Source organism: Quercus suber, unplaced genomic scaffold (assembly GCF_002906115.3).
Source record: "Quercus suber isolate HL8 unplaced genomic scaffold, Cork oak 2.0 scaffold_242, whole genome shotgun sequence".
NCBI classification, from domain to species: Eukaryota; Viridiplantae; Streptophyta; class Magnoliopsida; order Fagales; family Fagaceae; genus Quercus; species Quercus suber.
The window spans coordinates 668,213-683,298 of NW_027069699.1; the positions used below are offsets into that span (position 1 = coordinate 668,213).

The window sequence follows — 15,086 nt, forward strand, 5'->3', positions numbered from 1 at the left end:
TGGAAATTTATTATATTGTTAAAGTGACACCAATGATCAATCACATTTATTCCGAGTTGGTTTCTAAGTAGTTTGCACTAAAATTTGTAACATGCTTTAGCATTTTACTATATTTAATTAGTAACAACTTGTTAAAAAAAATAATCATTTTTTATAAGAAAAAAAATAATCAATTTATTCTATATAGGGTTGGCAAAATCTTCTTATCTAGCATAAATTTTTCCATATCAAATAGGTGAAGAGCATGAGCGAACTTTGCTTGTCTCACACTATATTATACATTTATACTATTCAATCTTTTTTTTATTAGATGTAATTTTTAACAAATCTCTCATTGATTTTTTTTTTCCTTACACTTGACATGTTTTCAAAATCTTAAGATAATTTGATATTAATAGCCATATCATCATTCAGATGCTTAAATTTTAAGTTTTTATATATAAAATTATGCATAAAATATGAATTTTATTGATCCAATAGCAAATAAAATTTAATTTGCACAAGAATTAGTATACTTACTAAAAAATATAAAGAATATGTAATCAAACAATGAAAACATTTTTCATTCTTAATTTCTATAATTATTAAAAAAAATTTAGAGGAGTAATTTTTTCTTTAATTAATTAATTAATAATTTTATTTATTTTTAGGAAGCTTTAGAAATATTATAGAGATGAAGAATAGGCTCTCTCTTGCCATTATAGACAGTCACACTTTTGTGTGAGTTCAAACTTCAAAAAACAAAGAAGCTTCTTTCACTTCAACAATGGCGGAAATCTCCGAAGAACCTCCAAATCCAATACCTCCACAACCGCAACCACAACCACAACACACACACCAACCATCCGAATCAACCATTCGAAAAGCCAAACCTGGACTCAAGCGTCTCACTCTCACTCTCTCAGTCCTCGTCTCTTTCATCTTCGCTTTCCCTTTCCTCTACAAATCCGTCGAAATCCACCGCGCTCCGCTTCCCTTTCGCGAAATCGATTCCCTCTCGTCCCAAATCAGATCAAACAACAACCGCCCCTCGCTTTCATTCCCTTGCCATTTCCAAGCAATCTTCGTAAATTTCAACAATTCCAACGCGGAAACCCTAGAGTCTTTGATTTTTGACGAATTGACCAAGTTGACCTCCAACACAACCTCGCAATGCAGTACTTTATCGGTAAAGCTCGTGAATTCTGGTCCAATTTGGTCCTTGATCGGGGCCGTCGATTTTGGCGGTGACGATGAGAGTGTTGACGAGGCTTTGGCGGGTGTGTTGGGTGGTGAGAAGTTGTATAGTGTGGTGGTGGTGAAAGGGGAGAGTGAGGAGGTGAAGGGGGTGGTGGGGAAATATAGGCATGGATGGGTTGTGGGGAGGGTTTCGGAGGTGGAGGCGGCGGAGAGGGTGGCGGAGATGTTTGTTAAGGTGTTTGTGAATGGTGGGAAGGAGGAAGGGTTCATTCATGGGGAGTTTATGCCTGTTGGGGCTGATGGGAGGATTGTGCTTTCCTTTAATTTGCTTAATTCTAACCCACATGATTGGGTTTATGATTGGTATGAATCTTGGCTTTCGACTCTTTTGTTATTTGTATTGTGATTTCCTATAATTTGCTCAATTCAAATTCACATGCTGTGTTTATGATTGGTATGAATATTGGGTTTTGACTCTTTAAATTCAAAGTTGTCTATATTCTGTGATTTCCTATAATTTGCTCAATTCAAATTCACATGATTGTGTTTATGATTGGTATGGATATTGGGTTTTGACTCTTTTAATTCAAAGTTGTCTATGTTGTGATTTCCTATAATTTGCTCAATTCAAATTCACATGATTGTGTTTATGATTGGTATGAATCTTGGCCTTTGACTGCTTTAATTCAATGTTCTATATGTATTTATGGGATTTGAACCTTGAATGTCGTTGTTAGAAGCATCAAGAGGTCATTGTTGAAAGTTATATTGTTAAAATGGTATTGTTTTCCAATGAGCTCTAGTTCAATTGACGCTTCCTTCTTCTTAAGAATGGGTGAAGGGCCTGAAGGCTGAGGTTGTGGGTTTGAAAATTCGTTGGTTGTGTGTCTAAGTTACCAAATTATTACTTTTTGTTTGTAGGGTTTTATGTTGGAGACATGTTAAAGTTGTTTCATTTTTGTTATGTTTGATTTTAAGGGAAAATAATTTGGTAATTAAGTTGATTGAATAAAAAAAAAAAACATTTATAACACATGGTTGGATACAAATATTAAGTCATTTCTCCTTAAATTTTTTTTTTTTTTTTTTTTGAAAGCATTGGTAGCCAATAGAATCTTGAACTGGTTTCCTTGTAGACGTTTATCATGTCTTTGGTTGTGGCTTTCAGTACAAATATCTTAATATTGCTGATCTCCTCAAATATCTCAATATCTCTGATGGATAACATAATAATAAGATAACAGCTCAAAGTGAAGATTCTCTGTTTTGGTGTTTTGAGTTGTTGGGTATACATTTGAAGTCATAATTTCTTGCTTTATGCTGTGGTGAAAGTTATGTCAATTGTTTTTTACTTAATTTTATTTTGGATCATATCCATCCTTTAGATGGTAGGTAACCTACTAAAAACACGTTTAGCAGAAAATAATATTTATTCCAGTTTTTCTTGCATTCTTGATAGATTTATATTTGGAGTAATTTTTTTATTGCTTTATGCTGTGGTTATAATTATATGAATTGGGCTTAGTGTTATTATTAATATTTTTTATGGATCATTTTCATCTTTGACATGGTAGGAAACCTAATCAAAACAGGATTATCATCACATAATATTTATTCCATTTTGTTCTTGCATTCTCTTGTTACTGCAGGGATTTTCAAGCAATAGATGATACACTATTGGCCCCTATAATTAAGGCTCTAGGACCGGTAGCTAACATCAGTGCGGAAAGTCAGGTAATAAATGTTCCAAAATTTTTAGAAAATGCTTATCATTGTTTTGTATTATGGCTAATTGGCTATCTATAACGTCCTCATGTCTGATTGTCATTTGATTTTGTTGTCTGCCTGCTGGACAGGTTTTATACCATACACCAAAGTCTTCATTTTCCTTCTGGGACGATAAGAGGAAAGGCTACATCTTTAGCACCAAGGATCTTCCTTTCTTTGTATGCTTCTTTAAATCTTTAACTCCTCATGACTTAATTGTCAAATAGAAATTTAGAAGAGTATTTCTAATAATCTATATTCTCTTTCCCCCCTTTAATATATTTTTTTTTAAGTTCTTGAAGTTTCTTGGTGCAAAGATCTAAAAGCCTAGTACATTTAGTGTGTGTGTGCATGAATGCAGTCACCTACATGTTTGCTCTCTACAAGAACCCAAAAACAAAAGTTTTTTTTTTGGGGGGGGTGGGGTTGTGGTTACCTTAAATCACCTTTTCTCCCCTTTTAAGAGTGTAAAATGGAAAGTAATGTATGGATTATTTTACTTCAAGATCCAACAGGTGACTTACATATCACTTTTCATTAAAGGGGTAGTAATTTATGGAGTATTTTCCTTCAAGACCTAAGAAATTTGTGCATTAGTTAGAGACTTTTATTGTTTTATGATGTTACTGATAATGATAGTGGCAATGTGTGGTGACACAATGGCAACATAATGTATATCAGCATTATATTGTTTAATCAACTTACATAAGTGCTGAGTTTCATTATTCATTTGTCAAAATGCATTGGCCATAAGTTATTTTTTTGTATGTTTGGAGAAACCCAAATTAATTGAAGCCAAAATCTCCTTACCTTTTGTTTGCTCCGAAAAAATGAGGTCACTGTAGTTAAAAAACCTTTCTCCATTTTCTTCATTGAAGTATGTGTGCAATGTAAGCAAGGGCCAATTTTCTTATTTGTCTGTCTCTATGTGTGGATATTGTTTTGTATATATATATATATTTTTTTTTAACAATAGAGGTTTTTTGATCTTCTTTTCTTTGTAGTTTGAATTATATCTGTAATTTCTTTCTATTTTATTTTGTTAATTGGCCATAAGTTATTTTTTTGTATGTTTGGAGAAACCCAAATTAATTGAAGCCAAAATCTCCTTACCTTTTGTTTGCTCCGAAAAAATGAGGTCACTGTAGTTAAAAAACCTTTCTCCATTTTCTTCATTGAAGTATGTGTGCAATGTAAGCAAGGGCCAATTTTCTTATTTGTCTGTCTCTATGTGTGGATATTGTTTTGTATATATATATATATTTTTTTAACAATAGAGGTTTTTTGATCTTCTTTTCTTTGTAGTTTGAATTATATCTGTAATTTCTTTCTATTTTATTTTGTTAATGTTACTGCCCTATTATAATAGGTCAATTCAAATGAGTGGCACTTGGATACTTCTATTGCAGCAGGAGGGAGGTCAAAGATATTGCAATTTGTGGTGTATATTCTTTAACTAGATTCTCCTTTTAATTAATATCTCAATGGAAGTATTTTTATCTGATTTTTAAATGAACTCTTTGAGCAAAATTGCAATGTGCTTCCATCTATTGAACATGTGATAGAAGGATCTGAGGATATGTGGCCTTTAGTTGATGTATGTCCATATTCTAAAAATGGGTGTCTGTACTCAGTAGCAGGAAGATGTTTCCATTCTTAACAGCGTCAATGTCAATGTTCTTTTTATTTGCTTTCAGATACGTACCATCTGCTAAGGAATGCCCTCTTCTACTACAGCTGCCCAATGGAGAGATTTCTAAGACGAATGGATTTATATCTCCTGTGAGTTATCATGCCTTTATATTATCTTCATACTTACAGTTCTTGTGAAATTTCCTAATGTTACTAAGTCTGACTAATGACATGATGAAGATGTGGGGAGGCGTTATTGTTTGGAATCCCCAAGGTTGTCTGAAGGATTCAGAAAGCCAGCATCCTATCAGGCAAACAATTTCCCGCCAGGTTAGATGTTTTTTTTCAAAGTTGTTTATATGTATTCTGTATATATAATTTGAAAACTGACTTCTGAATTTAAAAGTTGATGTTTATCAAAGCATGATGCCATTTGCCTTTGCCAATTTCCATTTATTTCTTGTTTTTGCTTGAAACTGTGTAGTGACAGAACATATGATTTACAAATTTTTCTACACCTTGGGAAAAAATGTGTGGCATGTTTTTTACAAGAGATAAATTTTACAGAAAAAGAAAAAGTTGAACCATAATAGAAGGAGAGAGTACAAAATAAACACAAACATATGAGAAGGAATAAAGTTATATAATTATAATGGGCTAGAGACTCCATTAGTGAAAGTGTGCTTATAATACAAACATGCACTATCTAGCTCGTCAGATTTTTATTAAGAACTTGAGATGGTTAGACATTCATGTTCTATCATTGCAAATGGGATTTAGTTATTTTCTCAAGACTGAAATATTGATGAATCCTTAATCTGAAACAGGATCTGCAGAAGATTTTTGAAGTTTTCATGGGGCAGTTCCGACAACTTTTTGGTCTTAAATCTGACAATCTTTATTTTTGTTCCTCCGGCACATACAGTCTTTTAGCCAGTGAAAAAGGCTTCTCAGAATGGTAAGAAAATGATTCTTTTGTCATCTAATTAAAACGATGGGTTGAGTAACTTTTACTGTATGCTTACGCATATTTTACCATGTTTGTTTTGTTGTAAAATTTGGTTAACTGTAAAATATTTTCTGGTCAAACTGTAAAATTAAGGCAAGAAAAATGTTTTACACTTAAAACAAGTGTAAAACATTTTACGTCTGACTCCTCATCAGCCATGCTGCCATGGTATCATCCCCTTCCCCAAATTCTCATCAGCCACAACCATCATGGCTGACCATCTCTCTCTCTCTCTCAAAATTATATTATGTTTCGGGTGTATAGCTGCTGTCAGCGAGATGGCATATACACCCGAAACATGATATACTATCTCCTCTCTCTCAGCATAGCCTCTATGGCCGAGCTCCTCCAAACCCGCCACAACCTGCCACCGCCACCAGAGGCGGTGTACTCCTTTCATCTCACATTTTTTTGATCTCACCGCCACGAAGGCTTTTAAGTTTCGATCTGAGTTTTTGGGTTTGCAGGTTTTGGGTTTTTGATCTAGGTTTTTGAGTGTTTTTTTTTTCTTTCTTTTCGATGGTTTTTGGAGTGGTTTGGTCGGATTTGTGCCGATTTGGTGGTTTAATGTTTAAATTAGTGGGTTGCTGGTGGTTTTATGCTCAGATTTGTGGTTTAATGCTCTGATTTTTAGGTGGTGGCTTGTGGTGGTTGGTAGTTTGTGATAGGTCATGGTGGTGGCGCATGGCTGGCTTTTTTCCCTCTTCCAGATCTGGTTTTTGGGTGGTTGGTGGTTTGAGCTTGCATTTGGGTGGTTAGTGGTGGCTGGTGGTGGTTTGCATTTTCAAGTGTTTAGTCATGCCAAACACTTGAAAATGTCTTCACTGTAAAATTTTACTTTGAAACAAACAGAGCATTAATTAAAACAAGTCTTCTTAATTATGCATGTAAAATTTTGTGGCGTAAACATTGACAGACTGTATTAATCTTAGTATTCCAAGTGGCACAAATGCATTGCTGTTTTAATTGTATGCTTTCTTATGCTTTTCTCAATACGGTATGGTGCATATTTAGGTCTTCTAGAAACAAGGTTTTGTGAGTTTTAAAGGCTTGTAATAGTTGATTGAACTTTACCTTATATTATCATATGTACTTTCCATATATTGACTTGGTTTGTATTGCATCCACTATAAGGGTATTCTTACTGGGCATTTGTCTGTAGGGAATTGGATTTCCTGGCACGGCGACATACATGCTTTAATCTTCATTCGTGTGCTACAACACTTGGATCTCTTTCCAGATTGGTATATTCACAGTTCTTCCCCATTTCGTTTTCTTCTGTTCAGTTTAGGTATTGGTAATAACGCCCCATTTCTTTTTCATGTAGGTTCAATCACTGCCAAGGATGATTATCATGGATGAGATTGGTAAACAGGTGAGTTATCTAGATGAATGCTTTCTGATTGATCTTCTGTATTTCTGTTTTGCTGCAATTGTTTAAGTAACTGGTGGATGTTCTGCTCCCTAATTGAGGAGTGTAAACAGTTATTTGGGTTTATTGCCGATGTCATTGTGCAAAATATATGACCTTCCTTTTAAATGAAAATTATAATAATGGTTGAAGAGAAAGTTACTTCACTATTAGGTATATGGGAAAAGGACATGAACATTCTGCCTTCGCATGAGACGAAAGAGGAATCACAGTGAAAGCATTAATGGATGAAGATTATGCTTAACTATGTTCTGCTTAGAAGTTATTTCTGTACACTTTTATGTTACTACTTCACTATATTTTCCACTTTGTGTTTATCTTTGTGAGCAAGTCATTTAAATGACAGTTGAAAATATGGTTATAATACTATATTTCAAGCCGAAATTTAGATACCATGATTGCAACCATTAAGTTGGGGATCTGAATTGAAAACAGAGTAATAGAAAAAATTTATCTACCTAAAATATGACAGTTTAATTTTATTAGGTTTCATGCACACGATCGGTAGACATTGCTTTCATTTTGTATTTATTTTTGTAAACAATGTGTTCTAATGAACATTTAGAAGAACATGATTATTGAGGTCTATTTTAAGCACTTCAGTTATTCCTCTCTCTCTCCCTTCCTCCTTGTGCTTTTATTACCCTTCTTTCTTCTTTCTGTTTTTGTTAGCTTAAATCCCCAAACTATAATCTTTTGGCCATCCTGCATTTTCATGACATGTACAGTTGTCTTTTGTTTACTGCCACTTTTTTCTTATGGCCGGAAGAGAAGACTTTAAGTGCATTAATTAACTTACCATTGTGTGTTATTAATTCTTGCTATTAGGAAGAATGTGTCTACTTCCTATAACGAAATGTAGCATCTTTTTCCTTCCAGACTTTCTGCTTTATTTCCTTCATGAGTGCACATTTTCTGAAATGGTTCTTTGTTTTTTAGAACAGAGAAAATAAATTTGAGTTGGAAGATATTTTTATGAAAAAAGACATCTAATACACTTTTGTTGAAAAGATTTCTAAAATAAACTTCCAGATGCTATGAGCATTATTTCATTTTTTGTATTTGCTGCCTTCATGTTTTGTATTTTACACCCAAATAAATATGTAGCCTTGAGTTTATTGTAAGTTAAGATTACGAAATCATCCTAATAATACTCAAGGGACAAGGGCTGTGAGTTGATATATACTTTTGGCGAGTTTTCACTGTATTTATTTTTATTAAAAGAAAAATGAGAAATTGTTAAAACATGAGGAGTACATAAATGGGACACCCAAATAGCTACAACCTATGATATAAATCTGTAACATCAATAAAAACTCTGAAAAGAAAAGAGAAGGAACGGTTTCCAAAACAGACATTGACTCAAAAAGACTGATCTAAAAAAATAATAGATTAAGCTTATTCCAAACCAATTCTTCTTGACACCTTGAAAGGTCTCGCTCTTTTGTATATGAGATCATGCCTCTTGTTTTGATAAACTTTTAGCAGTTCTAGCATATGGAACTAATTTATTTTTTGGTTTTCTCCTGGATAAGGTAAAATATTCTCTTGAGGCAGCAAACTTGGCTCAAAGGAATGCCTCTCTTGGACTTTATGATGCTTCAGCTGGTATGTTACTCCAGCTCCTTGTAGGTTGTAGTACTTTAGCTTCAATTGAGGATTTCTGCTATATTCTCATTGCAGCAACCTAATATGTAGTTTTCTCTCTTTCCTTGTCAGTGTCCTCTAGGCAAGCAAGATCTCTGGCAGAAGATGCCTTCTTTCACCCATCAATTATTTCTGTCAGCTACTACTCCTTTGAGCATTGTTTTGCTGTCTATTCGGTTAGTTACTTGAACATTTGAGTATTGTAGCTCCTTTTGAAAGAAATTTATTTTGAATATCTTTACGGTCAAATTTTTTGTTGATAATGTTTAAATTGTCCATGTAGAATATGTGCAGATATACTCTAGTTGCATGCTGGAGATCTGTATGGTTTGATGAGAATTATATTTTATGTTCAGATGATTGATAGTTATATGTTGGAAAGAAATATTTGCTAAACCATGACCATATATATATATATACAAATATAGTCTAAAGTTTTAAATGGGTTCAAATATCATTTATCTATATCACTACTTAAGCTAATATTTACTTTTCAATAAAAAGAATTTGAATGAAAAAAAAAATCTGTGCTAACAAAAATAAAATAAAGCCTTTTTCTGAAGTTTTTGGATCAATGCCCATTTTCATTCCCAAAAGGTCGTGTTGATTACTGTAAACCAAAATTTTAAGATGTATTTCAATAGTTAGTCCTACCTACATTAAATGGCACTCAGCTGAGCTGAATATGCTGCTGTTGAACTTTTATGTTAACATGTATAGATTTTTATACAGTTCAGATTGTGGACTTGTCTTGCTTGTTTGCAACTTGAAGTAATCTTGACCCTAGAAAGAAGTCTTAATGGGCTCTAATACCAATTTTGATGTAGAATCTTTAAGAATTATTTAGATTTCTTGTGAGATTTTAAAGGGTTCTTGAATGGGGTTTGGTTTTTAAGGTTTATGTAAGCCTTAATTAATAAGAAGATTGGATCTTGAATATGTTTTGGTATTAAAACAGTGAGAACGAGAAATAAAGAAAGATAAATACTTGGCAATCTCACCTAGGTTTTTCTAAGCAATCACACTTACGTAGGAGTAGGAGAAGGAATCATACCCTTAAAATTAGCTGTTGGAATTTCAATAAAATCAATGTCATTATGTTTCCTTTATTGAATACACAAAGAGACTTTTATAGGGTATTGTTAGTTCTTTTAGAAGGACAAGGAATCCTAAATAACCTTTTCCTCCTAGATAACATTTTCCTAGAAAGACAGAATCCCTATAATAATGAAAAATAATAAAGAACTTCTAAATCAAACAGAAAAAGGACTCAAAAACTAAAAATAAGATTCATGAGCCTCTATAACCCCATTGCAACTTTTTACAAAAGATATGCAAACTACCAAACCACCCTATTTTATCAGAGCTTTATTATTATTTTTTGATTGGTAAGTTACACACTAACCCAATACATGACCTCACTCTTTGCATAGGACTTAGGGGAGATGTCATTTGAGCTAGAGCTTGTTTACCCTATTCTATTAAAACTGGACTAGCAACTTTTTTAACATAAAGAAACTTAATAGTAAGACTCAGTTATAACTATACTGATTTTATAAAGGCGTTGGGTTCCACATTGAAACTAGACCACAATTCTTGAATTTTTTAGTATTTAATCTCATTATTCTTTGAACTCTTTACCATCGGCCCCAGATCTTATATATGAATGTTTTCTGCTGCCTGTTTGCACAGCCTTTCTTTCTACCAGTTTCAATGCATGTCCTCCTGGCAGCATTAAGAGAATGGAGAAGATACAAGATAGAAAATAGAAAGTACTTAGCATGGAAGGCTGAAGTGAAAAAAAATTCTTGAAATCATTTCCTAAAACTGAGTTGACATGAAGCAAGGCTCCAATAGTTGGATGGCTACTAAGCTAGCCTAATGAGCACAGGAGGAGCCAGTTGGGCGCAAAAAGCACACAGTTGCCCTGCCTCTATAGGCTTCCGGGAAGAATTTGGCACTATATGTTCTTGCATTTTGGCTTGTGTTTGTTCTTCCTTTCTTCGGATGTAAGTTCCCCTCAAACCACATGCAAAGCTCAAGATACACCAATACCATTGTCTTTTTGTAAATATCTGTAGACAGTGATACTTATGGTCCTTTGATTGAAAGGCATTCGTTTGATAATTTTATTTTTGGTAACATCCTTCAGGATTAATCTTTTACACAAAATCAAGTCTCTAAATGCAGTCATTCTTCCCTATTCCTTGATATATTTAAGTTGAAATTGTACCATGTTCATCAAAGTAAGAAAACAACTGAGAAGGCAATTGAATTTGCTAAGGTTGGGGTTTAAAGTGAATAAGTGATGGTTCAATGGTAATATGATCCCTTGAGACTCAATGTCTGTGATTTGAACCCTTATCTCTCATTGCCTTAACTCAGTGGCAGAGCCAAGATTTTGGTTTGGGCGAGGGCAAGATTAGAATAAATATTGAGCACAAATTATTTATAAAAATGTTCATTAATAAAAGAAAAAAGATTATTTAATTTATTTAACAAAAAAAATGATTTAACTAGAAAATATAATGTAAATGTAAGTATAATTTATCCCTTACAAGGGTGGTAATTTGTGTTAAGAGGGTAGTGTAACTTGTGTTTGTGTTGTGTTGTGTTGTGTCAAGGTAAGGATATTCAACTCTAATTAGACTCTTTTAATAATCGTGTCCAAATACCCCAACTCTAACATAGTTTTTTTTTTATTAAGGATATTAAATTTAATAAGTATGTGGTGTAAATGTCCAGTTTACACCCGTCAATGATATTGTGCCCATCAAATTTTTAAGAAGAAGAGATTAGATGCTGCCACGCACGTTCACGCTTCCAGCCATTAAAACTCAAAGCAACCTTCTTCCTGTTACTTGTACTGTCTGTACAAGTTGTCGGAGATAGAGGATCAGAGAAAAACGTCATTGTTTTTCCTCTCTTGGCTGAATTTTACGGTGTTTCTTTGGAATAACGGACAAGAATGTTGGGTTAATACCAAAACATCCAGATTCGACCTAGAACCACGATGTCCACAACGGCTTCGGCGTCTTTTATAGGCTCTTATGTCGTCAATGAAAGCTTACAGGCTCTTATGTCGACAGTGAAATCTCCTGGCAGATCTTCGGCAGCTTGTAGAGGAAGAAGTCCGGCTTGAGTTTTAATTTTCTAGTAGCAGAAGTGTGATCGTGTGTGATAGCATCTAATTGTCTGTTTGTTAAAATCGGATGTGGTGCAATATTATTGGAGGGTGTAAAAGTGGACTTTTAGCATTCTTATAAAATTCGAACTATTTGGGAAGTAGGTTGACATGATATAATCCATTTTAACCAGTTTAATACACAATTTTAGAAAAATAAAAAGAAACTAGAGTTTTTAAATTTCTTTGTTTTGGGTAAAGGGTTAGGAGTTTAGAGTTTCAACAAAGAATTTATCAATATAACTATTAAATTTCTTTTAATTACTTTTTTTTTTTTTTGGTAGAATTCAAATTTATGTTAGATAAATGACACACACATATGAACAAATCATTTTAGGTTAATTGTAAGTCAAGTAGGTCAACTTGCAATTGACCAATTTATTAATCGTTTTGAAGCCTGTCAACTTGCTTTGACATGAATCCATTTACATTAAATCCTAACGTACAAAAATCTTATCATGTTCAAACATTGCTACCCGTCTACTTATTTAAAATGAAAAATTTTCTATTGTCGTATTGAGGATTTAATAGGATAAAATTAATTGACCATGATTTTTATTTTTCAAAGAACACTTTTTTTATTATTGTTATTATTATTAGGTTCCTACTTCCAAAAAAAATTGTATAAAAACCTGCCATACATGTAAGAAATAGTTTTCTGATGGGTACCAAGTTTAAACCTGAACTTATTTGTCTAGCTGTCCTCAGGTAAACCCAAGCTAGCCCATACCTATCTCATCTTTCCCAATTTTTCTTCCAAAAGGACCAAACCAAAGAAAACGAGTAATTAAATAGGTGCTTTCAAAACATAGTGACGTGGTGTATTTTCTATCACATTTATAGTAGATTTTACTTATTAATTCATGATGAGATCCATTATAAATGTTAGATGAGGGAATATCACGTCATTGTATTTTGAGAGTACTTAATAATTTTTTCAAAAAGAACGCATAGCAATGGAGAAAGTAGTAATAAAAGTGGAGAAAAATGAAATTAAATTACTTATGGTCTATTTGTCTTCTTTTTTTTAATTCAATTTAATTAAAATATGAGATTATATTTTATGAGAGACATAAGTGGTATCTTTCGGGAAAGGTTTCTGTCCAGTGGCTAGTTCCACTGGACACGTTAGGATACAGACACATGTCCAAAATTGGACACGTAGCCGCATCTCAACATGCCCAGTGGAACTGGCCACTAAACACAAGCTCAACCCATATCCTCTTGATAGTTATCACACACACACACAGATATATATAAAATAAAAGTTGTGTTTAGAAGTTGTGATTGTGTCAAGTAACTACACCAAATTGCATAGTTGAGCTTAAAAGCTGTAAATGTACCAAGTAGCTACATGAAATTTTAGCAATTTTTTTGGGATAAAACAACAATTTTTTTTTTTTTTTGGGAATAAAATAGCAACTTAATTGTTATAAACTTTTCCTCTAATGCTTTATCGATTTTTAGGATATACACAAAAGCTTTATCATTGTTATCAACTCTTTTTTTCCTTCACTTCTTTTTTATTTTTAATGTATCATGTTTATCAATTTTTTTTTTTTTATATCTCCATTCGTTTGTTAAATACACAGCTGGGACCACGCCTGAAAAAAGCTTCGAACACTAGCTATATGTAGCTAATTACAGGACCAAGATAGACAGCAAAGAACTACTAAATCTAAGTAACATATCACAAAAATTACAGACATATTCTCCACTTTTTGCACTAAAAAAAAAATAGACTAAACACCTATTCAAAAAAATAAAATAAAAAAGTGACTAAGCACGCCCCAAAGCTTTTAACTTTGGCAACTCGAAACGGCACAAAGGGCAGACATGATTTCTCGCGAGCCACTTAAGAATGCATTTTGTGTGGAAGATGTGAGAGCAAGGCATGGTTGTGACATTAGACCCTATCAAGAAATTCTCCAAACAAACCGCACATGTTGGTTCACTCACCCAGTCATCATCAGTATCCTTAAAAATCACCTCCTCGAGCAGCCAAAGTGAGTCCAAATCTATAGGCCTAGAACCCCTTCTAGCCTCCTCACGTAGCATGTATCTAAACATGTCAAGATACTTATCTGTTTGTTCTAACTTGTTTCTGCTCCATTCAAACTCATGGTGTGGCAAAGTTATCTCCTTTGTAATTGACAGCATCATCCCCATGACAACTTGTTTCTTATTATTATTATTCTTCACAAAGGATTGAGCAAAATCAAGTATGTGCTTGATCAAATCGTCAACATCATTCAATACTGTCCAAGGTACTGGCATTGTTGATGATGATGAGACTACTCCTTCACCTTGTTCTTGTTCTCTCCAGTGGAGCCTTTGCGACGAGATTTTAATGTCAGAAATCATTCTTGATATGATATTCCATGATGGGTTATTGCCACCTTCGGATGTTAACAGGTCGCATGGCAAGCTGATTGGGTCGAATGGCTGTTCTCTAGTATATGTCTGGTTCCTTGCAAATTCAGCATCCGATAAGTTTGTGATGACTTTGTAGTTGATGTCGATATGGGATTCATTGTCCCTCGGGAGAGGAATAAGGGATGCACAGATATAGACATCGTGATCATTATAAGGATTCGAATTCAGAGTTGTTGTAGACGCCATCTTCAAACTAAGAAATCAGAATGAAGTTGGTAAAAAGTTAAAAAAGACTTTAAGAATCTGATGAGTAGCATAGCAAGTCGTGTTTAATTTATATATGTTCTAATCCTATTTCTTTTCGGAATCCGTTTCCTATTATAATTTATGTTTTGTCCTCTTTAATAACCATTAACCGACATTAAAAAAATTTTCAAAAATAACCATTAATAACCAACCAATTATCTACTAGTATATCTTTATGTGTTAGGAATCGGATTTTTGGGAGTCCTAAGGAGTTTGGGCATTAATATTTTTTATTTTTTTGGAAAATCCAGACCCAAAGGCCAAATTTATTAGAAAAAGATACTGAAAAAGACTACAAAAAAGTCACAAGTTACAAGAGCTATATCATCAAGCATGGAATGGATTCAAACCAAACCTCCAGCAACGGGGTTGTATGATCTTTTAAAATGAGAGAAGAAACAGAAACATAAACTAGCAGCTAGCAAAGGAGTATCATTCAGAATATGACCGGCCATACTCAAGATGAGTAATTTCCCTGGATTTATGATTAATATTGATTTCCTTAGCATTCAAAATTAGTTTATTATTATTATTATTATTATTATGATTTAAGT

At 33.4% G+C, this 15,086-nt stretch overlaps 1 protein-coding gene across 1 annotated transcript; it reads left to right on the forward strand.

The window, feature by feature from the left end:
• The first annotated feature begins 683 nt into the window (after positions 1–683).
• Positions 684–10,869, forward strand: LOC112030742 (uncharacterized). Its single transcript, XM_024063409.2, has 12 exons — positions 684–1,542; positions 2,829–2,913; positions 3,036–3,125; positions 4,316–4,389; positions 4,644–4,728; positions 4,819–4,908; positions 5,406–5,536; positions 6,750–6,831; positions 6,915–6,962; positions 8,555–8,627; positions 8,739–8,842; positions 10,359–10,869. Exons 1-12 carry the CDS (start codon positions 767–769, stop codon positions 10,476–10,478), a joined length of 1,758 nt encoding a protein of 585 aa, XP_023919177.1. The 5' UTR covers positions 684–766; the 3' UTR covers positions 10,479–10,869.
• Positions 10,870–15,086: the final 4,217 nt, after the last annotated feature.